Source organism: Nerophis lumbriciformis, linkage group LG19 (genome assembly GCF_033978685.3).
Source record: "Nerophis lumbriciformis linkage group LG19, RoL_Nlum_v2.1, whole genome shotgun sequence".
Lineage (NCBI taxonomy): Eukaryota > Metazoa > Chordata > Actinopteri > Syngnathiformes > Syngnathidae > Nerophis > Nerophis lumbriciformis.
Window position 1 is genome coordinate 41,393,179 of NC_084566.2, and position 27,406 is coordinate 41,420,584.

The 27,406-nt window shown below is 37.5% G+C and overlaps 1 protein-coding gene and 1 long non-coding RNA gene across 5 annotated transcripts in view; one reads left to right on the forward strand and one right to left on the reverse strand.

Moving 5' to 3' along the window:
• lpin2 (lipin 2) overlaps window positions 1–23,718 on the reverse strand; it is an 84,049-nt gene extending 60,331 nt beyond the window's left edge. The window contains exon 1 of one of the 2 annotated variants that reach the window (XM_061978766.1): window positions 23,571–23,718. Coding sequence is in view for 1 of the 2 variants with exons in the window: in XM_061978765.2 (XP_061834749.1) it covers window positions 23,029–23,076 (48 nt within the window). In the remaining variant the exon portion in view is untranslated. The other variant, XM_061978765.2, reaches the window with a different exon arrangement.
• The window catches only part of LOC133618428 (uncharacterized), a 32,175-nt gene continuing 27,228 nt past the window's right edge, over window positions 22,460–27,406 (forward strand). The window contains exons 1-2 of one of the 3 annotated variants that reach the window (XR_009817303.1): window positions 22,460–22,594; window positions 23,590–23,717. This is a non-coding gene — a long non-coding RNA (uncharacterized lncRNA). Of the gene's footprint in view, window positions 22,595–22,869; window positions 23,029–23,151; window positions 23,256–23,589; window positions 23,718–27,406 lie in introns of those variants that run through there. The other 2 variants (XR_012050993.1, XR_009817304.1) reach the window with 2 other exon arrangements.

Sequence of the window (27,406 nt, forward strand, 5' to 3'; positions counted from 1 at the left end):
TGGACAAAGTTTTGAAATATGCCGTTCATTGAAGGCGCGGCTTATAACCCAGGGCGCCTTATGGTGCGGAAAATACGGTACTCCAATTGTTTAGCTGATTATTTATATCTGTGTGTGGCATTGCATTAGTCTTTTACAAGCTTCTCGTCTTATTCTACACAATTAGATGGACAGTGTCCAACTTTGAATAATCAAAAAATGGTCAAAATTTCCAAACTTCCCGAGCTTAACTTCCCGTGGCAAAATTCTGGGAAATTAACCGTAAACTTTCCACCCCTTTGCAACCCTAATACCAACACATAAATATCATACCAACCATCATTGCTTCCCTACTGTTTACTACTGTGGTAACTTCTAACGGAAATGTCCGCCATGTTTGATGGAGAAAATATGCTAACTGTTGATCACCGTAATCGAACTCAAATGAGCGGCGATCAACAATCACAATCATATCATTGCCCAGGCTGAGCGTGAATAACGCACTACTGACCTGATAAGTCCGAAAGAGAAAGCGATGATATAGAATTATCTGCTCACAGACGCTACCTGGTAGGGATGATGTTTGATAAGAAATTATAGAGTTCAAGCCCATTATTGAATCCTCTTATCAAACCGATTCCTTATCGATTTTCTTATCGAATCCAGATAGGTTGTTGTATATTGAAAAAAACACAATATTTGGTTTAACAAAAGCTCACTTTTATTTTATAAGAAAAAAATTAAATTAAATAAATAAATAAATAAATATTGACTGTTACCCCCCTAAAAAAATAAAATAAATACATATTGACTGTTGTTACCCAAAGTATAAGTGGGATTTTTCAGAAAAACAAATATATACAGTAACACAAAAACAACCTGTCTCTGTGATCACTATAGGTGTATAAATAATAATATAGTGTTAAATAAAATCAGTCCCTTGGGCACAACTGAAAATAATACAGCTCTCCAAAAAGTGCACTTCTGCTGCTATTGGAACATACTAACTACACACACAGGCAGACAGCTAACAAACAATCCAAGACGTCTAATAAAGTTCCAAAGCAGATTCATCCTTTTAGGCTCTTTATTGTTGTTGATCTTGCTTTCTTTTACTATCTTTACTTTTGTCTTGCACTGGACTGTTATTTATTTATTTTTTTTAACTGAAATACACACAATGAAAAATGTATAAGCTATGTGATTCAATTAACATACTGAAATGTAATACACAATATGTAAATATTAGCTTCACACAAATATACAGTACTATCATCAAACAAATACTTCTGAGTGTTGAAACTATTCCGATGGTGGAAATACACGACTGGCAGCCATTTTAAGTCCTCAAAACATCCATTGAAACAGTGCACAAAAATTGTTTTTCAATAAACATCTTAGTATCAAATTTAACCACTTTCCACCTTAATATTGAGTTACAAACAGTTTACTTACAGACTTATCTTTTCCAAGGCTTGTAAGAGCTAACACAAGTTGTCTACTTCTCAATTGTCTCATGAACTGACGTCGCCAACCCGGAAGTGGCCAAACTAATGACGCGTAGTATTTTCATATCGCCACAAGGTGTCAGTAAGAGTCTACAATCAAATGGGCATTACATTGCCGTCCCAGAGGGCATTTCTTGTGGGACGGGATTCGTTCCCAGGGATTCGAATAAAGAACCAACTCTTTTTCTTTACTATAGTGGCCTCTATAACGGGAACCAGTTCTCAAAAAGGGATTAGACTCCATGGAATCGGTTCTTTTCTTATCGAACAACCGGGAGAACCGGTTTCGAACATCATCCCTACTACCTGGTGGTTGTTTGAACACTGCAGTCAGTCCTAGATAGTCCCATTACTTAATGCTTCAGTCACACGCAGGATTCTCACAGGAATGAGGCAAAAATACAACCTTACCTACTTTAAGGAGTCGTCTAGTTCACTGCTGTCAGTGTTGTCCTCACAGCTGGTTTTTGGACCCCTGCGATCCACGGAGCATATTTGTCTGGTCATTGTGCACCTACTTTGATTACTATGACATCTTATGTCAACAATCCTGAATGCTCTCTTTATTTATGCCCCTACCTTATCACCTTGGTGACTTATAAAAAAACACTGTCATAAACTGTTTTTTCCCCTAACCGCAGTAAGTGCTGAGTTCATGAAGTATCTTCTTTAAGGTGTTTATGACTGATAAGGAGCTGCTCATTCCAGTGAGAGCCATTAGTGTTTTTCCCCGATAAGAGCATTAAAAAAACAAAAAAACAAACAAGCAGTTCTCTGTGGTGTGACATTCTTGTACACTCAAGTCACGTGTGCGATACAATCATTGCTATGTCTGCTTGTTAAAGTTCATGACTAATCCACACGGTTTGTGGCTTGCAGGTTTCAACCACTAGGAATCGTCAGCTTACAGCTTATCATTATCATTATACTTCAACTATTTATATCCGGAGCACGCGAGAGGATATAAAAGAGGATGAAAACACTAAAGTTCTTTAAGAAGGTGTAGAAACTACACCACATTACATAGCCTTATACAACTCACTAAACATATACCATTTTATGACCAAAGTTGAAAATATGGTCAGTGTACACTAAGGCTGAAACGACGCGTCGACGTAGTCGACGTCATCGGTTACGTAAATACGTCGACGCCGTTTTTGTGCGTCGGCGCGTCGCATATTTACGTCACTCTACTTTACTGTCATGGCGGAGCGCAAAGCAGACGATGCGAGCGAGGGGAAAAAAGCACGCCAAAAGTCGTCAAAAGTGTGGGAGTATTTCAATAAACGGCCTAATAATGTTGTTGTATGCACACTGTGTCGAGCGCAAATGGCCTATCATAGCAGCACTACGGCTATGAACGAACATTTGAAAAGAAAACCCCCGACAGCGTTCTTGCCATCACCATCAACAAGTCAATCGTCCGCGTGCGTATACGTTGTCATTATTACACAAAAACATGAATGTGTCATTTGTATCTGCGTTGTAAATTCATAAACTAAAGCACCGTTTCGCTCTGAGAGGCGCGTTTGGCGTGCCTGTTCAGTGTTTACAAAGACGCGCTCCTCTTTAACGCTGTGGAGAGGCGGCGGCGGCGGCGAGCGAGCTGCGAGGCGGGGCGCGCCGGGAGCGACGCCGCAATCGTGCCCAGGTGCGCGATCCGCGCAGTTGGAAGAGAAAAGACTTTGTGTAAAATTAAAAGATTGTAAACCTGGCAAAGCCGTCTGGCGTTCAGTCTGTCGGTCCTGAAAGAACCCCACGGCACAAGACGTGTCACAAACGCTAACGTTAATTAGTTGTGCAAATACCTTTTACAACATTAACAGTTACATATACTATGTACAAACCAACAATTAACTTTCACTTTAATCATACTATCATTGTTGTGTTATTAAGCAAAATAAGCAATACTTTTACTTTTGTTGAAATGTTTACACTGTACACTTTTTTGTATTGGATGTTTAGCTTTATTTTTGCACATTTTAGCAAAAAAGCAATACTTTTACTTTTGTTGAAATGTTTACACTTGTTACAGAATATTTCCGTTTTGCACTTTTTTGTATTGGATGTTTATCTTTATTTTTGCACATTTTAAAGCAAAATAAGCAATACTTTTACTTTTGAAATGCTTATACTATTCCAGAATATTAAGATTTGCACTGGATGTTTACTTTTATATTTGCACATTAAAAAGCAAATAAGCTACTTTTAATTTTGTTAAATGTTAAAAGTTTTAAATGTTTACATTGTTACAGAATATTTTGTCATGTTGTTGTCAATGTTGACTGAGTGGCCATACTTTTTTTTTTGTAAATAAAAGCCATGCCTTTTGAAAAAAATGGCCTACATTTATTTTTTCCTCTTCATTTTAAATTTTAAAAAAAATCGGTAAAAGGAAAAATAATCTATAGATTAATCGAAAAAAATAATCTATAGATTAACCGATTAATCGAAAAAAATAATCTATAGATTAATCGATAGAAAAATAATCGTTAGCTGCAGCCCTAGTGTACACACAGTTGTCTATACTGGAACCTCTAAAGTCAAACAATGTATTCTTTACACTGCTTGCTTGGGCTTTGATTTATTTGTATTTGTACAGATGTTCCCCATTGGAAACAATGGAAACAGAATCCAAATGTTGGTAAGTAAGACTTTAACAAAAAACATAATACAACCCTGAAGTCCTAACTTTAATGATATATGCATAATTTGGTCCTCCTGACCTTACACATCTAATTTTTTTGAAATGTTTCCTACGGATGCACAATAATGAAAATTTGAACCGACATCAATAACAAATAATTTCCAGACCTTTACGAGCAAAAACTATCCTCATTATTTATTTACATTTTCAGAAGATTTTGTGGGAAGAAATAATTTGGTGGTTCATACTTTTGCCCAAAATGCATACACTAACAAAAAAGATACAAATCTATTGTGGGGATAACGATATTTTGGGGGATTTTATTGATATTTTAACTTTTCAATTATTGCATTGATAGACAACAAACACATCAAACTTTCTGAATATGATTTAATAAATTAAAAAGACAACTTGTTCAACATAACATGCAGGTAAAAGCCAGTAAATTAGAATATTTTGAAAAACTTGATTTATTTCAGTAATTGCATTCAAAAGGTGTAACTTGTACATTATATTTATTCATTGCACACAGACTGATGCATTCAAATGTTTATTTCATTTAATTTTGATGATTTGAAGTGGCAACAAATGAAAATCCAAAATTCCGTGTGTCACAAAATTAGAATATTACTTAAGGCTAATACAAAAAAGGGATTTTTAGAAATGTTGGCCAACTGAAAAGTATGAAAATGAAAAATATGAGCATGTACAATACTCAATACTTGGTTGGAGCTCCTTTTGCCTCAATTACTGCGTTAATGCGGCGTGGCATGGAGTCGATGAGTTTCTGGCACTGCTCAGGTGTTATGAGAGCCCAGGTTGCTCTGATAGTGGCCTTCAACTCTTCTGCGTTTTTGGGTCTGGCATTCTGCATCTTCCTTTTCACAATACCCCACAGATTTTCTATGGGGCTAAGGTCAGGGGAGTTGGCGGGCCAATTTAGAACAGAAATACCATGGTCCGTAAACCAGGCACGGGTAGATTTTGCGCTGTGTGCAGGCGCCAAGTCCTGTTGGAACTTGAAATCTCCATCTCCATAGAGCAGGTCAGCAGCAGGAAGCATGAAGTGCTCTAAAACTTGCTGGTAGACGGCTGCGTTGACCCTGGATCTCAGGAAACAGAGTGGACCGACACCAGCAGATGACATGGCACCCCAAACCATCACTGATGGTGGAAACTTTACACTAGACTTCAGGCAACGTGGATCCTGTGCCTCTCCTGTCTTCCTCCAGACTCTGGGACCTCGATTTCCAAAGGAAATGCAAAATTTGCATGGTTGGGTGATGGTTTGGGGTGCCATGTCATCTGCTGGTGTCGGTCCACTCTGTTTCCCGAGATCCAGGGTCAACGCAGCCGTCTACCAGCAAGTTTTAGAGCACTTCATGCTTCCTGCTGCTGACCTGCTCTATGGAGATGGAGATTTCAAGTTCCAACAGGACTTGGCGCCTGCACACAGCGCAAAATCTACCCGTGCCTGGTTTACGGACCATGGTATTTCTGTTCTAAATTGGCCCGCCAACTCCCCTGACCTTAGCCCCATAGAAAATCTCTGGGGTATTGTGAAAAGGAAGATGCAGAATGCCAGACCCAAAAACGCAGAAGAGTTGAAGGCCACTATCAGAGCAACCTGGGCTCTCATAACACCTGAGCAGTGCCAGAAACTCATCGACTCCATGCCACGCCGCATTAACGCAGTAATTGAGGCAAAAGGAGCTCCAACCAAGTATTGAGTATTGTACATGCTCATATTTTTCATTTTCATACTTTTCAGTTGGCCAACATTTCTAAAAATCCCTTTTTTGTATTAGCCTTAAGTAATATTCTAATTTTGTGACACACGGAATTTTGGATTTTCATTTGTTGCCACTTCAAATCATCAAAATTAAATGAAATAAACATTTGAATGCATCAGTCTGTGTGCAATGAATAAATATAATGTACAAGTTACACCTTTTGAATGCAATTACTGAAATAAATCAAGTTTTTCAAAATATTCTAATTTACTGGCTTTTACCTGTATATAAAAAACGAGGCCAAAAGAACTGAGCCAATAAAATGTTGCAACAACACCGAAACAAGTGGAGTCACGGTTATTGCGGATTAACAAATATTAAATAATAAAAGCATATGTTTTACTAACTGTTTTAAAGTAATAGTCAATTGTATAACATTGTATAACCACACAAAATGTGGGTTAGAAAAATTAATTTTTCCCACTAAGCAATTATAAAAGATAAATAACAGTTACCTGTGCCTCCAAATGAAACATGAAGTTAAACAAACAATTACTTATTTTGTCATTAAGTGCTTTCTACCATCTGTCTTTTTTTTCTCTAACTGTTGCCTCTTATTATACGCTTTCTCGACAGTCCTATGGTTTTACATTTTCTGCGGTCGTTGCTATTAACAGTAGGTCTCGGCTTAGCAGCACAGGCAACTTCGTACTGCTTTTAATGAGACTAATCAGATTTTGTTGTGCTAAAGCTCATCTTTTAACGCTCTCCGTTTCATTTTTGGACAACACGTTTTGCAAACTACGAGTAAAATGTCCCTAACATAATGGATCTAACATAATAGTGTGAGAGTCCAGTCCATAGTGGATCTAACATAATATTGTGAGAGTCCAGTCCATAGTGGATCTAACATAATAGTGAGAGTCCAGTCCATAGTGGATCTAACATAATAGTGTGAGAGTCCAGTCCATAGTGGATCTAACATAATAGTGTGAGAGTCCAGTCCATAGTGGATCTAACATAATAGTGAGAGTCCAGTCCATAGTGGATCTAACATAATAGTGTGAGAGTCCAGTCCATAGTGGATCTAACATAATAGTGTGAGAGTCCAGTCCATAGTGGATCTAACATAATAGTGTGAGAGTCCAGTCCATAGTGGATCTAACATAATAGTGTGAGAGTCCAGTCCATAGTGGATCTAACATAATAGTGTGAGAGTCCAGTCCATAGTGGATCTAACATAATAGTGAGAGTCCAGTCCATAGTGGATCTAACATAATAGTGAGAGTCCAGTCCATAGTGGATCTAACATAATAGTGTGAGGGTCCAGTCCATAGTGGATCTAACATAATAGTGTGAGAGTCCAGTCCATAGTGGATCTAACATAATAGTGAGAGTCCAGTCCATAGTGGATCTAACATAATAGTGAGAGTCCAGTCCATAGTGGATCTAACATAATATTGTGAGAGTCCAGTCCATAGTGGATCTAACATAATATTGTGAGAGTCCAGTCCATAGTGGATCTAACATAATAGTGTGAGAGTCCAGTCCATAGTGGATCTAACATAATAGTGTGGGTGTCCAGTCCATAGTGGATCTAACATAATATTGTGAAAGTCCAGTCCATAGTGGATCCAACATAATAGTGTGAGAGTCCAGTCCATAGTGGATCTAACATAATAGTGTGGGTGTCCAGTCCATAGTGGATCTAACATAATATTGTGAAAGTCCAGTCCATAGTGGATCCAACATAATAGTGTGAGAGTCCAGTCCATAGTGGATCTAACATAATAGTGTGAGAGTCCAGTCCATAGTGGATCTAACATAATAGTGTGAGAGTCCAGTCCATAGTGGATCTAACATAATAGTGTGAGAGTCCAGTCCATAGTGGATCTAACATAATAGTGAGAGTCCAGTCCATAGTGGATCTAACATAATAGTGAGAGTCCAGTCCATAGTGGATCTAACATAATAGTGTGAGGGTCCAGTCCATAGTGGATCTAACATAATAGTGTGAGAGTCCAGTCCATAGTGGATCTAACATAATAGTGAGAGTCCAGTCCATAGTGGATCTAACATAATAGTGAGAGTCCAGTCCATAGTGGATCTAACATAATATTGTGAGAGTCCAGTCCATAGTGGATCTAACATAATATTGTGAGAGTCCAGTCCATAGTGGATCTAACATAATAGTGTGAGAGTCCAGTCCATAGTGGATCTAACATAATAGTGTGGGTGTCCAGTCCATAGTGGATCTAACATAATATTGTGAAAGTCCAGTCCATAGTGGATCCAACATAATAGTGTGAGAGTCCAGTCCATAGTGGATCTAACATAATAGTGTGGGTGTCCAGTCCATAGTGGATCTAACATAATATTGTGAAAGTCCAGTCCATAGTGGATCCAACATAATAGTGTGAGAGTCCAGTCCATAGTGGATCTAACATAATAGTGTGGGTGTCCAGTCCATAGTGGATCTAACATAATATTGTGAAAGTCCAGTCCATAGTGGATCCAACATAATAGTGTGAGAGTCCAGTCCATAGTGGATCTAACATAATAGTGTGGGTGTCCAGTCCATAGTGGATCTAACATAATATTGTGAAAGTCCAGTCCATAGTGGATCCAACATAATAGTGTGAGAGTCCAGTCCATAGTGGATCTAACATAATAGTCTGAGAGTCCAGTCCATAGTGGATCTAACATAATAGTGTGAGAGTCCAGTCCATAGTGGATCTAACATAATAGTGTGAGAGTCCAGTCCATAGTGGATCTAACATAATAGTGAGAGTCCAGTCCATAGTGGATCTAACATAATAGTGTGAGAGTCCAGTCCATAGTGGATCTAACATAATATTGTGAGAGTCCAGTCCATAGTGGATCTAACATAATAGTATGAGAGTCCAGTCCATAGTGGATCTAACATAATAGTGAGAGTCCAGTCCATAGTGGATCTAACATAATAGTGAGAGTCCAGTCCATAGTGGATCTAACATAATAGTGTGAGAGTCCAGTCCATAGTGGATCTAACATAATAGTGTGAGAGTCCAGTCCATAGTGGATCTAACATAATATTGTGAGAGTCCAGTCCATAGTGGATCTAACATAATAGTGTGAGGGTCCAGTCCATAGTGGATCTAACATAATAGTGTGAGAGTCCAGTCCATAGTGGATCTAACATAATAGTGTGAGAGTCCAGTCCATAGTGGATCTAACATAATAGTGTGAGAGTCCAGTCCATAGTGGATCTAACATAATATTGTGAGAGTCCAGTCCATAGTGGATCTAACATAATAGTGTGAGAGTCCAGTCCATAGTGGATCTAACATAATAGTGAGAGTCCAGTCCATAGTGGATCTAACATAATAGTGTGAGAGTCCAGTCCATAGTGGATCTAGCATAATAGTGTGTGAGTCCAGTCCATAGTGGATCTAACATAATAGTGAGAGTCCAGTCCATAGTGGATCTAACATAATATTGTGAGAGTCCAGTCCATAGTGGATCAAACATAATAGTGTGAGAGTCCAGTCCATAGTGGATCTAACATAATAGTGAGAGTCCAGTCCATAGTAGATCTAACATAATAGTGTGAGAGTCCAGTCCATAGTGGATCTAACATAATAGTGTGAGAGTCCAGTCCATAGTGGATCTAACATAATAGTGTGAGAGTCCAGTCCATAGTGGATCTAACATAATAGTGTGAGAGTCCAGTCCATAGTGGATCTAACATAATAGTGTGAGAGTCCAGTCCATAGTGGATCTAACATAATAGTGTGAGAGTCCAGTCCATAGTGGATCTAACATAATAGTGTGAGAGTCCAGTCCATAGTGGATCTAACATAATATTGTGAGAGTCCAGTCCATAGTGGATCTAACATAATAGTGTGAGAGTCCAGTCCACATTCACTGACGTTGTCAACAAAAGATATTTATAAAAATGGCGGCAACAGATTCATTTGGCAATATAATCGGTGACGTCATCACTATTGTTTTCCAGTACAGAAACAAACATGCTCGTGTCATCCAGAGTGACTGCTGACCACCGAGCAACAGAAAAGACAAATGGTTCAGTTCAGTTCAGTTTAGCCAAAGTCCGCCAGATGAAACTCGTCTTTATACTTGTGTGCATCTTTCTAAACACATCATCACAAAATGATTTTATCTTTTTGAGGAAGCTAGATAGATTTTGTGGTGTTTTGTTCTTATTGTTGTTTTTTGACTGTGTTTTTATATAAAAATGATAATATATTTTTATCAGCGGTTTCCTTGCCCTTGTTTTTAAGTTAAAACGTTATTTTTGTAACAGCCTAATGAGCAGCAGAGTTATGAATAAGTAAACCTCTTTAGAGTTAGTTAGCACATGCCTAAAACCATCTCAAGCTGAATTTAAAAGTTAATGGTTAAAGCAGCACTAAGTAACTTTTCAAACCAATATTTTCATAACTTTTGGGATGATACATCGACTTCCAACTAGGGCTACAACTAACGATTATTTTCATAGTCGATTAGTCATCGACTATCTTAACGATTAGTCGACTGGTTGGATAATAACGTGTACACGCTTAGAGCATGGCTCTAACTTTTCCATCGACTTCTAAATGCAGCTTAAACTTTTTTAGGCATGTGCTTACTGACAACAAAGATGACTACTTCATAAATATTTATTTATACTGTAACTGCATACCTGCCAACTTTTGAAATCAGAAAAACCTAGTAGCCAGGGTCCAGGGGCCGCAGGCCCCGGTAGGTCCAGGACAAAGTCCTGGTGGGGGGTTCAGGCTTCGCCCCCCGACGCAAAATGATTATTAGCATTCAGACAGGTTAAAATGTTGCTAAAACCATCACTTTTCTATCAGTCACAGTGACTTTTCAAAACAAAAATATTACAGCAAAAATCATATGGGTTGATTGACATGTTTATTCTGTAAGCTAACTTCAATAGTTTGAAATTATTTTGACAGTTAATGCCAGTTATCCTGTCAACCTTTCACAAGACTTCAATTTGTTAATTGAAAGTATAAACAGTATAAACACTTTTTACAGTAAACAAATGGTAAAACAGTACTAAACAATTCCATTAAAAAAAAAATTGATGTCATTATTAACTTTCTGTCCAAGCTTGTATAATCTACTGCCTTGTTCAATTGTAAAAAATATTCTGTGCCTAAAATTCACATTTCTATCACAATTATCATACTGTAAACATGGTAAGCTAACTTCATTAAAATTAATAGTCCTGTCAATAGCATGGAATTACAATTCAAATGTAGTTTTTTTGTAAGCCTTTCAAAAGAATTCAAAATATGAAAAATTAATGAAAATTAATTTAAGCCATCAGACACTTGAAAAGTGGCACATCACATCTCTAATGTAATCATTTTAACTTTTCAACAGAAATAGCACTGCAAAAATATTAAGGACATACTTCTGTATTTTGGTAGTTATGCTGTCAACATTTAACAAGATTTCTTCAACTTGGACTTGAAAGCATAAATAGTATAAACACTTTTAACAGTATAACAGTACTAAACAATTCCAATAGATAACATTGGTGTCATTACCTTTTTGTGGCTAAAATCCGAAAAACGTTGAAAGTTTTCCACTTGTATCGCTAGCAACGGCATTAGACTTGTGTTTTTTTTGTCCCAACGTGGTCTTTTACATCGCTAATTCCTCCGTGTCCGATCGAAAAATCTTGTCTGCACAAGGTGCAATTCGCGTAGTTTTCACCCTTTTTGGAACGGATAATTATTCCCGGATAGGCTTTTGAATATTCTTCACGGAATGACTGCAGTTTTCTTTTCGGTTTAAGACTCGTTTGCGATGTTTCTCCGGCTGATTCCATGATCGTTCGCTCGTTTGGAAACAATGACAACAGGTGCCTCGTGCTTGGCATTTTAATTAATGAAAAACCGTATTTTTTATCACTGCAACCGTAACCCGGAATAGGTTGATGAAAACCGTACTAATTACGAGAAAACCGGAGTAGTTGGCAGGTATGAGAATATTAGGAAATGTTCTAACGCTTAAGATGTTTTTGCGAGTGACAATGGAACCCGCCTCCCCTCCTGAAAAACACGAGTTGTATTGTCGACAAATATAATTGTCTGTGACAAAAGTTATTGTCGACTAATCGTTGCAGCTCTACTGACAACTAGTTGAATGACACCTCTGTCATGGCCTGAGGGGGTCTGTATCGTTATCACTGGCACTTAGCAACTTCGAGGAGGGTGGCAGGTACCCTGTCACACAAAAAACTACAAAATGTGCTGACTTGCTTTAAGGCAGGAGTGCTCATTACGTCGATCGCGATCTACCGGTCGATCTCGGAGGGTGTGTCAGTCGATCACCAGCCAGGCATTAAAAAAATAGTCCTAAAAATGAGCGATCATAAATCTTCACTATGACGTCACTTTCGTCACTTGATTGACATTCACGGCACCCGAGGGTCTTCTGAGATGACGCTGGCTGCTGCCAGCTCATTAAAATTACCGACTGGAAAGCGAGAAACACTTTATTTCAACAGACTCTGGCGCCGTACCTGTCGTCAAAACTCCAAAGACCGACTGCACAGTTGCGCTACCAAAATAAGAGTCTCAGAAAGCTGGCGTGCACAAGCTAGCAAGCTACGGAGTTTGCCGACAATGTATTTATTGTAAAGTGTATACAAAGGAGTACGGAAGCTGGAAAAATAAGATGCCAAAAACCAACCACTTTCATGTGGTATTGGACAGAAAGGAGGACTTTTTTTCTCCTCCATTCGAAAATGCGGACGTTATTAGCACTACTGTCTGATTGCAATCAATGCAAGTCATCAGAATCAGGTAATACACCAACTTATATTCTTGTCTTCATGAAAGAAAGGAATCTATATGTGTTAAACATGCTTGTATTATCTTTAAACACCTTTAACTTGTTAACAATATTAACTATATGTGTTAAACATGCTTGTATTATCTTTAACCACCTTTAACTTGTTAACAATATTAACTATATGTGTTAAACATGCTTGTATTATCTTTAACCACCTTTAAGTTGTTAACAATGTTAACTATGTGTTAAACATGCTTGTTTTATCTTTAACCACCTTTAAGTTGTTAACAATATTAACTATTTGTGTTAAACATGCTTGTATTATTTTTAACCACCTTTAACTTCTTAACAATATTAACTATATGTATTAAACATGCTTGCATTATCATTAAACACCTTTAATGTATTAACAATATTAACTATATGTGTTAAACATGCTTGCATTATCATTAAACACCTTTAACTTGTTAACAAAAACATATATTTCATAAATAAGTAAATATAAATTATATTTATGAATGAGGTAGATCCCCACGACTTGATCAATTGAAAAGTAGCTCGCCTGCAGAAAAAGTGTGAGCACCCCTGGTTTAAGGTATACGTCACTCCCCCCTTTCGTTAAAAAGACGGAAGTTGATGCGAAGACCTGCGGGCCACCAGAAAATTAAACCCATTACCTCCCTGCTTGGCACTCAGCATCAAGGGTTGGAGTTGGGGGTTAAATCACCAAAAATTATTCCTGGACACGGCCACCACTGCTGCCCACTGCTCCCCTCACCTCTCAGGGGGTGAACAAGGGGATGGGTCAAATGCAGAGGACAAATTTCGCCACACCTAGTGTGTGTGTGACTATCATTGGTACTTTAACTTTTACCACAACTTGGATAACCCAAAGACATAACCTTCTCCACTGACTTTGGACTGAGGTACAACAACAACAACAACAACTATCTGTCCAAGCAGACAGACAGGCCAAGCACAAGGAGCACATTACACTCAGTTGAGGTTCGGGTTACACAATCACAAGAGTACCGAATGGAAATATCGATCTGCACAGAAGCAAAACAGTGGACGGGCTTATCCTCATGTCACGCTAAGTTCATGGTGGAGTTTACAAGAAGACATTTGCAAATCATCTTTGCTTTTCTCACCCAACCATAAACTGAGTGTAAAACATTAAAAGGACAACCTTTATAGCTTTTAATTTCACGTGCTGTATAAAGTAGGAAAAATATCACGCATTAGAAGCTGACCTGAAATTATTGGAATAAATAATAGAAATAATATAAGAGAATTAAGCTTTTTTTTTTATAGTTTCTCTGCTGTGAATACACTACTAGCACAGAGAAATGAGTGTGTGCTTACTGTATGTAATAGTATGATTTCACTGGTAAACATCTCATATTGATGTAGTTCAGCAATTGGCACCAATGTACCCACATAACACTCCTTAGGGGGGTTAAATTGATCCTTGTATAGTTGTGCAAGTGTTTGTGCTGTTTCAGTATTTTTTGACCAGGACTTATCCTGGATTTTTGACTTTTACATCATTATTCCATTCAATGTCACCGCCATGTTTACAAAAGCGTACCTCCTCGATGCGCCAAATCCGGGTCCTAAACACTTTATAAGTTTCTATCCACCAGCTTTGAGCATGCATTCAATTGATCTTTCTGCAACCATAAATCAATGAACTGCACTTACCCATCTTATGCATGTAATTTGGCTTTGCTGTGGGCTTTCGTTTAGTTGTTTTCCACTGCTATGCTAAGCTGAAAAAAACACACCGCTGGTGGTGCGCGATCAATTTTGACCGGGCAGCACGGTTAACCTACTTTGGGTCCGTTTTGTAGTTACGTTATAGCATCCACAAAAATTTAAAAGGCAAGACTGAAATGTATGCATGTTTTGAATGAAAGTAACAATAGATTTTTAAGACCTTTCAAATTCAAATTTTAGACATTTTATGAGAATTTGAGACCTTTTAAGGCCTTAAATTCCAATTGTTGGACTTGAAGACTTTTTAAGACCCCGCAAATACCATGTAATAACGCATAAAAACACAAAGCCCTGTCTTTAACTACCGTATTTTCCGCACTATTAGCCGCACCTAAAAACCACAAATTTACTCAAAAGCTGACAGTGCGGCTTTTAACCCGGTGCGCTTTATATATGGATTAATATTACGATTCATTTTCATAAAGTTTCGATCTCGCAACTTCGGTAAACAGCCGCCATCTTTTTTCCCGGTAGAACAGGAAGCGCTTCTTCTTCTACGCAAGCAACCGCCAAGGTAAGCACCCGCCCCCATAGAACAGGAAGCGCTTCTTCTTCTACTGTAAGCAACCACCCGCCCGCGTAGAAGAAGAAAAAGCGCGCGGATATCACCGTACGTTTCATTTCCTTTGTGTGTTTACATCTGTAAAGACCACAAAATGGCTCCTACTAAGCGTCAGGGATCCGGTTCATGAAAAGACGCAATCTCTCCATCCGCACACGGATTACCGGTACTATTTCACAGCAACTGATATTCCTGTGAACCGCACTGTGGATACAACGGGAGCACGTACGGTGAATATTCGCACCACAGGGAATGAGAAGTCATCCTTCACTGTGGTTCTAGCTTGCCATGCTAATGGCCAGAAACTTCCACCCATGGTGATATTCAAAAGGAAGACTTTGCCAAAAGAGACCTTTCCAGCCGGCGTCATCATAAAAGCTAACTCGAAGGGATGGATGAAGAAAAGATGAGCGAGTGGTTAAGGTAAGTTTAAGTTTACGCGAAGAGGCCGGGTGGCTTTTTTCACGCAGCTCTGTCCATGTTGATATACGTATGTTTGTGATTGCACATTTGCGTACATTTTGGGAGTGAACAGAGTTGTTAGAACGCTGGTTTTTAATATATTATTAAAGTTTGACTGACCTATCTGACTGTTTTTTTGACATTCCTTTAGCGCAGTTAGATGCGGCTTACAACACCGGGCGGCTTATAGGTGGACAAAGTTTTGAAATATGCCGTTCATTGAAGGCGCGGCTTTTAACCCAGGGCGCCTTATGGTGCGGAAAATACGGTATATGTATAATGTTCTTTTTTGAAGATATTTAACATTCATTAATGTGGCCCTCTGCCTCCTTTGATGGCTCAATTTGTGGCCCTCAGACATCACCTGTCAACGCAATCTAGGATGTTACTCCACATATTGCAGAGTTAATATATTCGATTGTGGCAGTGCACCACAGCAACATATCACCCGCCACACCTTAAAAATTAGGGTTTTTTTACGTGAAAACAAAATAATGAATGGTGGCATCCAGAAGAAACCAAAGTCCGACGTTTTTTTTAGATTTTATTGCCAATCTTATGCTAAAAACGGCCCAATTCCAACAGGTATTTCCTCCGTACACACGTCTCTGTTTACCGTATTTTTCGGACTATAAATCGCAGTTTTTTTTCATAGTTTGGTCGGGGGTGCGACTTATACTCAGGAGCGACTTATGTGCGAAATGATGAACACATTAGCTAAATAATATTACTGTGGTTCTAGCTTGCCATGCTAATGGCCAGAAACTTCCACCCATGGTGATATTCAAAAGGAAGACCTTGCCAAAAGAGACCTTTCCAGCCGGCGTCATCATAAAAGCTAACTCGAAGGGATGGATGAAGAAAAGATGAGCGAGTGGTTAAGGTAAGTTTAAGTTTACGCGAAGAGGCCGGGTGGCTTTTTTCACGCAGCTCTGTCCATGTTGATATACGTATGTTTGTGATTGCACATTTGCGTACATTTTGGGAGTGAACAGAGTTGTTAGAACGCTGGTTTTTAATATATTATTAAAGTTTGACTGACCTATCTGACTGTTTTTTTGACATTCCTTTAGCGCAGTTAGATGCGGCTTACAACACCGGGCGGCTTATAGGTGGACAAAGTTTTGAAATATGCCGTTCATTGAAGGCGCGGCTTTTAACCCAGGGCGCCTTATGGTGCGGAAAATACGGTATTGATCTCATTCACGTAAGAGACTAGACGTATAAGATTTCATGGGATTTAGCGATTAGGAGTGACAGATTGTTTGGTAAACGTATAGCATGTTCTATATGTTATAGTTATTTGAATGACTCTTACCATAATATGTTACGTTAACATACCAGTTGGTTATTTATGCCTCATATAACGTACACTTATTCAGCCTGTTGTTCACTATTCTTGATTTATTTTAAATTGCCTTTCAAATGTCTATTCTTGCTGTTGGCTTTTATCAAATACATTTCCCCAAAGAATGCGACTTATACTCCAGTGCGACTTATATATGTTTTTTCCTTCTTTATTATGCCTTTTCGGCCGGTGCGACTTATACTCCGAAAAATACGGTACTCCGAAACACACAAAAACACGTCTTCATTCCTCACCAACACAAAGTGTTCACAGACCATGGGGAAAATGAACACACTAACATACATATTAACACCAGCAGGTAGTTACAGTATCAATGGATATATATAGTTCATTATTTGCGCATTATTGACTAGTGATGCACCAAAAAATCTGGCTGCCGAAAAAAGACGTACTTTGATCACCGGAACGTCGCTGCCTAAACCGAATGTTGTGATGACGTCAGCCATACGCACGGCAGTGTTTCCCACACATTCATTTATTTGTGGCGGCCCGCCACGAAAGAATTACGTCCGCCACAAGTGGATTTTTCGGCTTTTGACTCGCTCGACCGCTCATAAAAGCAATGGGACTCTGTCTGTGAATGTACCTTGTAGTTACAACTCCGGTGCAGTAGGTGGCGGTAGCCTACTATGCATTGTAACTCCGCCAATAGCACTTAATTCACCTGGTGGGCCAGAAGAAGAAGAAGAAGACGAAGACGGACGGACGGACAGGATCAAAATACGAGGGTAATATAGGTTATAGGTAGATAGGTTACAGCTGCATCGCTCGCGGCTCGTCATATATTTAACGTTAATCCGCGATTTCACTGAGCGTTTCACTGACGGTGAGCAGCCTGACGCTGCTTCATGCACGTAGTAACAGTCACGTGTTTTCATACCGACGAGCTAACGTGTCCAGGTTATAACCCTGTTGTCAATAAACACACGTGTACTGAAGCTAAATTGTCCACTGTCCACTGCAGCATGTGAATGCAATGAAAATAATAAAATCTGAGCCAACCAGCTGTTAAAATGTTGTCCAGGTTAATGTTTTGGCCATTAAAGGCACTTCATTTCAAGATTTCAACTGTGATCAGGCTTTAAACAGGTGGCTGACCTGTTCAGATGGGTGTAACTGCTACTGGTCAAATAATGTGAAATAGCATTTAATTTTACATGTATGCAATGCCATTTAAATGTAATTATAGATAATAATAATAATAATAAATACTGTGTAGTGTTGTAAATAGTCAACGGGAAGGATTTTAGTAAGATATAAGCCATGAGCACTACACAGACAGAAAAAAACCTAGGCAGGACAAGTAAAAATATTGGGGCAAGTAGATTTGAGAAGTCGGGCAAGTAGAAAAATTAGGGCGGAGGGAACAGGCGAGACTCAGCAAACACTGAAAAATAAAGCAGGGTCAGATCAGAAATGCACTTTTCTCATGAAAAGGGTCCTAATTTATATTCTTATGTGCCTTATAGAGAGGACCACGACAAAACATAGAGCGACTAGCTCCAGTGCGACCTGTTCAGCAGCAGCAGGAGGAGGAGGAGGAGGTTGACTGACTGTGGCAGGACACCTCTGCCTCTGTTTCACTTTATGTTGCTGGTAAATAATATGGTTGTTGTAGTAGGCTAAAGTTAAATTATTTAGTATGCACTAATTAAAGGGGCAGAGCTTTAAGAGACATTTTAGCTTTTATATTTTATAAGATATATTTTTTGTAAGAACCACAATTAATAAATATATTTCAGTGAATAACTAATTGTTCAAATCTGTATATAAATATGTACATAAAGTGTTGTAATTATATTCCAACTCCGCGTTCTTCTTGGTCATCGCCGCTGCCGCCGCCACCCCCCGGCCCCCCGACCACACCACCACAAATAGATGCCTGCCCTGTGGGAAACACTGCACGGTGTTGTCTGGATGGGAGGCAGACGTACTTTAGTGTATCCGAGATATACGTGCGGACAGCGACCCTCAAAATTTAAGATGACACTGGCGGCTTTTAAGGAGACGAAAACTTGGACTTGGAGCGACAGAGGTAGTAGAGTCTCAATAACACCAGAAATAGATGCTTGATTTGTTTTTAATTTTAATAAAGAAAGCGTAACTCAAAGGATTGAAGAAATCTCTACAAAAAAAAAAAAACCTCACTAAATAAGTTAAATCTCCATTCATCCATCCATTTTCTACCGCTTGTCCCTTTTGGGGTCGCGGGGGGTGCTGGAGCCTATCTCAGCGGCATTCGGGCGGAAGGCGCGGTACACCCTGGACAAGTCCCCACCTCATCGCAGGGCCAACACAGATAGACAGACAACATTCTCTTATTATTATAATAATCAAAGCAGTCATTTCCATGAGGTTATTTTCTAATATAAGTGTTTAGGCCCACTTACAATGACAATAACAAAAAATATTGTTTTTCATGAACTGTGTACTTGTATTGTTTGTCTGGGTGGAGGTCCTGCTTTGGAAATAATTTGTACCCCTTTCAGACATTGCATTTAGTTCCCATTAAAACATTCACATGTTGCACAATGAGATGTAAGCAGGGGATCATGTGTACATTCCTGCAACTTCCTGTTTGTAAAAAATATATTTTTATTAGTATTTATTTAATATACTAACAGCATTTCATGATTAATATTTATAAATTAAGATTCCTAATAAATGACACGAGAATAAGCACACATTTGATTGGTAAATCATAGAGTAACGACCTGGAATTACACTTTATGTGTGGTGTTGGAGTTGTCCGACTTTTTGTGTGGCTGTAAACGCATCACTGGCTAAGTGCCATATGTGCATGTGTTGGCGCAAGTGAGAAAGAGCGAGCGGCTGCTGTTGATATAACAAAGTTGCTTTTGGTCTGGTTTGTACTGCAGAAAATGACCACTTTTGCTAGATATAATTTTTGTTACTAATGTTTTGGTGATGTGTTTATGGCCGACAATAAAGAGTTTTGCTCAGTAAAGTGATGGATGGAATTCATGTCCTCAAAGCGTCTCGACAGACGTTACAATATTTGAACAATGATGACGAAAACTGTTTTCTCTGTCGTGTCCGTGTCGTGTCGAAAATTGTTATGCGCTTATTTTTTTATTTGATTTTGTGCGTGGCATAGATTTGCCGTGCGCAGAGGACGCTTGAGCAGTGCGCAATTGCACAGGCGCGCACCTTAGAGGGAACGTTGCTGTCAATTCTCTTATATACTCTTTCATTCTAGATTTCTAGAGTGTTTAATTATCACATCACTCTAAATGTACAGACTATAAAGTTCACAAACATAAAGAGGGATGCTAGTGGGCCAGGCCAATCTTTCCTTATCTCTAAACTAAAACTGGGGAAATGCGTAGAGTGTTCTGGGCTTCAGACATGATTTTGTGTCTGAATTACTTGAGGAAGAAAATGCCTGGTTCGGCTTTATTTTTTGAAAAATAAAGCAAAACGATATGTATGAAAAAATATGTTAATACGATAATTATAATAACGTCCATCCATCCATTTTTCTAGGCGACTATGACGTGCGCATATTCCACGCATGCGTATTAGGTCGTGTCGCGCCGGCTGACGGAGGGGTGGAGGGGGTCTTAAACCACCATTGTGTGTGTGTGTGTGTGTGTGTGTGGACAAGGATAAGGTTAGGTGGGATTTACCCTGGATAATCTTAGCCGGTTTAGTGTAGAAGGGGCCTTAGAGGAGGAGATTTATTAAGCACCTGAATCTACCGGAGCCTTTCAGCAGCTGTATTTACAATTAGAAAGATATATAAACAACTAGAAAAGACAACAAAATGGTAGGAAACAGCATTTGGACGCACTTCTACACAAGCGAGGGAAAGCGGACATAGTGACGTCACTGTCGGGGGGAAAAAAAGGGGAAATGTCACCATTTTGTGAAATATTTATGAAAACAAAAGCCAAATTAGATTATTTATTTCAAAATAATTATCACTAATAGTGTTTATATTGCTGTAATATATACATAAGTCATTGTTTCCATGAAAACAATTTACTTAAATAAATAAATACATATAAGAACGAGCCGGTTTTGACCTATTTTTGGCAGGTGTTTAGGACTTTTAAAGCTGCAGTGAATAAATGTAAAAGAGTGGAAGAATAATGAAGTTTTTATGTCTAATATGACACACAGAATGTTTTGCTGCACTTAACAAGACAAGTTTGTGAATAAATGCCATCCATCAATTTGCTAGGCGACTATGACGTGCGTATTAGGTAGCGTTACGCCGGCTGACGGAGGGGTGGAGGGGGTCTTAAACCACCATTGTGTGTGTGTGTGTGTGTGTGTGTGTGTGTGTGTGTGTGTGTGTGTGTGTGTGTGTGTGTGTGGACAAGGATAAGGTTAGGTGGGATTTACCCTGGATAATCTTAGCCGGTTTAGTGTAGAAGGGGCCTTAGAGCATACTTGCCAACCCTCCCGTATTATCCGGGAGACTCCCGAAATTCAGCGCCTCTCCCGAAAACCTCCCGGGACAAATTTTCTCCTGAAAATCTCCCGAAATTCAGGCGGAGCTGGAGGCCACGCCACCTCCAGCTCTATGCGGACCTGAGTGACATGTTGACAGCCTGTTCACACATCCGCTTTCGCACAATATAAACAGCTAATGATGGAGGGCGAGTTCTTGGTTTCTTATGTGGGTTTATTGTTAGGCAGTTTCATTAACGTCCTCCCAGCGCGGTAACAACACACAACAACAGCAGTCAAGTTTTCGTCTACTGTAAAGCAGTTCGTCTGCCGTAAACAGCAATGTTGTGACACTTTTAAACAGGACAATACTGCCATCTACTGTACATGCATATGTGACCCACCCATAATGTGTCACATTTTTGTGTTGATTTATTTATTTTATTTTGTGGTTTTTGGAGCTGTCATTACACATTTATCAGTATTCACATTGGTCAGTAGGAGGCAGTAGGGCGTTTCTTCCCAATTGAATGCTATCACCTGCAGACCCGAAGTGTCTTGTCATTCTGATGAGCGCGACCAGTCTGTGAACAATTGAAACGTCCTGTGTGCTTTTTCCTCCTGTATAACAGGTTAGTTTTGGTGAATCAACTCACTGAATAATATCCATGTGATCTTTATAAGTTTAAGTACACATTCTGATGGTGGAGCCTAACTCTAAAGTGTTTGTGAGTTGTAGTTTGTATTTGTGAATGAATCCAATGCACAGCTGCAGTAATCAATACAAAAAGGCGACGTGAGTGCGCAATGTTTACATAGGAACTTCTGATCCTAATTCAGACTCCCAAATTAGAGCTCCCGTTTTCTTATTGATTTTATCATGTATATTTGTATAATGTGTGTGTTCTGAAATAGTGACAGAGAATAGAACAAGGATGGACAATTCAACCCTTAACTCAACAATGAGTAGATGAGTGTTATGTGTGTGTATATGTGTAAATAAATGAACACTGAAATTCAAGTATTTCTTTTGTTTATATATATATATATTATATATATATATATGTAATAAAAAAAAAAATATATATATATATATATATATATATAGCTAGAATTCACTGAAAGTCAAGTATTTCTTATGTATATATATCTTAACCACGCCCCCAACCACGCATCCCGCCCCACCTCCCGAAATCGGAGGTCTCAAGGTTGGCAAGTATGCCTTAGAGGAGTTTTATTAAGCACCTGAATCTACCGGAGCCTTTCAGCAGCTGTATTTAGAATTAGAAAGATATATAAACAACTAGAAAAGACAACTAAATGGTAGGAAACAGCATTTGGACGCACTTCTACACAAGCGAGCGAAAGCGGACATAGTGACGTCACTGTCGAAAAAAAGGGGAAATGTCACCATTTTGTGAAATATTTAAGAAAACAAAAGCCAAATTAGATTATTTATTTAAAAATAATTATCACTAATAGTGTTTATATTGCTGTAATGTATACATAAGTGATTGTTTCCATGAAAACAATTTACTTAAATAAATAAATACATATAAGAACGAGCCGGTTTTGACCTATTTTTGGCAGGTGTTTATAGGACTTTTAAAGCTGCAGTGAATAAATGTAAAAGAGTGGAAGAATAATGAAGTTTTTATGTCTAATATGACAACACAGAATGTTTTATTGCACTTAATAACAAGACAAGTTTGCGAATGAACGCCATTCATCTTGAAGGGAAATGAAAAATGACTTACGTAAGTAGTTGAAGGGAGTCTTATTATTATGATTATTATTGTTATCATTATTTAGGAAGAGAAGACAAAAGCAAGACTTATGTGTACTTTAAAGACATGCTAGTTGAGAGCTAGCCTAGCACATATAAAAGCTAACGTCACCTGGCCGCCGAACGTCACGTCACGGCCGTCATTGTGATTAGAAACACAACATTTGAGGGAAAGCAAACGTTTAAAAGGTGTCTCTGGTGGGTTATTGGAGCTTATTGAGCGCCGTTGTGGGCGTTTAGGTGGAAGTTACTGGAAGACAACATTAATGAATGAGGCGCCGCTAGCCGCGCTCGTCAAGCTAGCTGGCGACTTGACCGTTATAGTAACTATTTATGCCTCTAACGTGTTTATTTATTACACTTTTATTTCCTTTTTTTTTTTTTATCAAATGAATCATTCGTGACTAAAGAACTAGGCTAGCTGGGAAGCTAGCAAGCATTAGCTGTGTGTCGCGAGAGCAGATGACAAAACGTCGCGTTTTTATAATGTTTTTGTTTTGTTTTTATTCTTACCTTTTATCCTTTTCTGCAGGATGTGCCAGTTTGTTGTCTAATAGTTCAAATGTCCTCCATGTCCTCGCCTGGGAAAGTCATCCGGAACCTCCTGACGTGTCGCTGGTGTCTGTGGACCACCGACACTACACTTCTTCATCACCCACGGTACACACACACACACTCATACTCACACACACACACACACACACACACACACACACTACACTTCTTCATCACCCACGGTACACACACACACACACACACTTTTTTTTTCTTACCTTCTTGAGACCTGAAAAGTGCCTACCTCTTTAGGACCAGCCTTTCTAGATATATAAAGATGTGTATTTACAACATTAATAATATATACATACTATGCAAATATAAAAAAGCTTGTTGTGAAAAATGAGTTGGAATTTCACAAGAAAAAGGTCAAAATTTCACAAGAAAACCTAGAATTTTGGCAGTGTTATAATAAAAGTCGTCATTTTACGCAAGGCGAGTCGCAATTTTACAAGAAAAGCTGAACATTTGGGCAATATTATGATAAAAGTTGGAATTTTTACCTCAATAACAGTCACAATTTTACAAAAAAAAGTTTAAAAGTTTGGCAATTTTATGAAAAGAGTCGTAATTTTACTTGACAAAAGCCATAATTTTATAACAAAACTTTAAAAAATTTGGGCAATATTATAATAATAATCGGGATTTTAGTTGGCAAAATTGTGACAAAATTTTACTCAAAAGTCACTATTTAACAAGAACAGCAACAAAAAAATTGCAATATTGTGGTAAAAGTCAGAATTTTATATGACAAACTGTCTCAAGAAGGATAGAAATACAAGAACACACACACATACACATATTTCTTACCTTCTTGAGACTTACAAAATGCCTACCTCTTTAGAACCAGCCTTTCTAGATATATAAAGAAGTGTATTTACAACATTAATAATATATACATACTATGCAAATATAAAAAAGCTTGTTGTGAAAAAATAGTTGGAATTTCACTAGAAAAAGGTCACAATTTCACAAGAAAACCTAGAATTTTGGCAGTGTTATAATAAAAGTCGTCATTTTACGCAAGGCGAGTCGCAATTTTACAAGAAAAGCTGACCATTTGGGCTATATTATGATAAAAGTTGGAATTTTACCTCTAATAGTCACAATTTTACAAAAAAAAGCTTAAAAGTTTGGCAATTTTATGAAAAGAGTCGTAATTTTACTTGACAAAAGCCATAATTTTATAACAAAACTTTTAAAAAATTGGGCAATATTATTATAATAATCGGAATTTTAGTTGGCAAAATTGTGACAAAATTTTACTCAAAAGTCACTATTTAACAAGAACAACAACAAAAATTGCAATATTGTGGTAAAAGTCAGAATTTTATATGACAAACTGTCTCAAGAAGGATAGAAATACAGGAACACCCACACACACAAACACACACATACATGTATTTCCTACCTTCTTGAGACTTACAAAATGCCTCCCTCTTTAGAACCAGCCTTTCTAGATATATAAAGATGTGTATTTACAACATTAATAATATATACATACTATGCAAATATAAAAAAGCTTGTTGAGAAAAATGAGTTGGAATTTCACAAGAAAAAGGTCAAAATTTCACAAGAAAACCTAGAATTTTGGCAGTGTTATAATAAAAGTCGTCATTTTACGCAAGGCGAGTCGCAATTTTACAGGAAAAGCTGACCATTTGGGCTATATTATGATAAAAGTTGGAATTTTACCTCTAACAGTCACAATTTTACAAAAAAAAAGCTTAAAAGTTTGGCAATTTTATGAAAAGAGTCGTAATTTTACTTGACAAAAGCCATAATTTTATAACAAAACTTTTTAAAAATTGGGCAATATTATAATAATAATCGGAATTTTAGTTGGCAAAATTGTGACAAAATTTTACTCAAAAGTCACTATTTCACAAGAACAACAACAAAAATTGCAATATTGTGGTAAAAGTCAGAATTTTATATGACAAACTGTCTCAAGAAGGATAGAAATACAAGAACACCCACACACACACACACACATACATGTATTTGTTACCTTCTTGAGACTTACAAAATGCCTACCTCTTTAGGACCAGCCTTTCTAGATATATAAAGATGTGTTTTTACAACATTAATAATATATACATACTATGCAAATATAAAAAAGCTAGTTGTGAAAAAATAGTTGGAATTTCACAAGAAAAAGGTCACAATTTCACAAGAAAACCTAGAATTTTGGCAGTGTTATAATAAAAGTCGTCATTTTACGCAAGGCGAGTCGCAATTTTACAAGAAAAGCTGAACATTTGGGCAATATTATGATAAAAGTTGGAATTTTACCTCTAACAGTCACAATTTTACAAAAAACAGCTTAAAAGTTTGGCAATTTTATGAAAAGAGTCGTAATTTTACTTGACAAAAGCCATAATTTTATAACAAAACTTTAAAAAATTTGGGCAATATTATAATAATAATCGGAATTTTAGTTGGCAAAATTGTGACAAAATTTTACTCAAAAGTCACTATTTCACAAGAACAACAAAAAAAATTGCAATATTGTGGTAAAAGTCAGAATTTTATATGACAAACTGTCTCAAGAAGGATAGAAATACAGGAACACCCACAAACACACACACATACATGTATTTGTTACCTTCTTGAGACTTACAAAATGCCTACCTCTTTAGAACCAGCCTTTCTAGATATATAAAGATGTGTATTTACAACATTAATAATATATACATACTATGCAAATATAAAAAAGCTTGTTGTGAAAAATAGGTTGGAATTTCACAAGAAAAAGGTCAAAATTTCACAAGAAAACCTAGAATTTTGGCAGTGTTATAATAAAAGTCGTCATTTTACGCAAGGCGAGTCGCAATTTTACAAGAAAAGCTGAACATTTGGGCAATATTATGATAAAAGTTGGAATTTTACCTCTAACAGTCACAATTTTACAAAAAAAAAGCTTAAAAGTTTGGCAATTTTATGAAAAGAGTCGTAATTTTACTTGACAAAAGCCATAATTTTATAACAAAACTTGAAAAAATTTGGGCAGTATTATAAAAATAATCGGAATTTTAGTTGGCAAAATTGTGACAAAATGTTACTCAAAAGTAACTATTTCACAAGAACAACAAAAAAAATTGCAATATTGTGGTAAAAGTCAGAATTTTATATGACAAACTGTCTCAAGAAGGATAGAAATAAAGGAACACACACACACACACGCATACACGTATTTGTTACCTTCTTGAGACTTACAAAATGCCTCCCTCTTTAGGACCAGCCTTTCTAGATAAATAAAGATGTGTATTTACAACATTAATAATATATACATACTATGCAAATATAAAAAAGCTTGTTGTGAAAAATGAGTTGGAATTTCACAAGAAAAAGGTCACAATTTCACAAGAAAACCTAGAATTTTGGCAGTGTTATAATAAAAGTCGTCATTTTACGCAAGGCGAGTCGCAATTTTACAAGAAAAGCTGACCATTTGGGCAATATTATGATAAAAGTTGGAATTTTACCTTTAACAGTCACAATTTTACAAAAAAAAAGCTTAAAAGTTTGGCAATTTTATGAAAAGAGTCATAATTTTACTTGACAAAAGCCATAATTTTATAACAAAACTTTAAAAAATTTGGGCAATATTATAATAATAATCGGAATTTTAGTTGGCAAAATTGTGACAAAATTTTACTCAAAAGTCACTATTTCACAAGAACAACAAAAAAAATTGCAATATTGTGGTAAAAGTCAGAATTGTATATGACAAACTGTCTCAAGAAGGATAGAAATACAAGAACACACACACACACATACACTTATTTCTT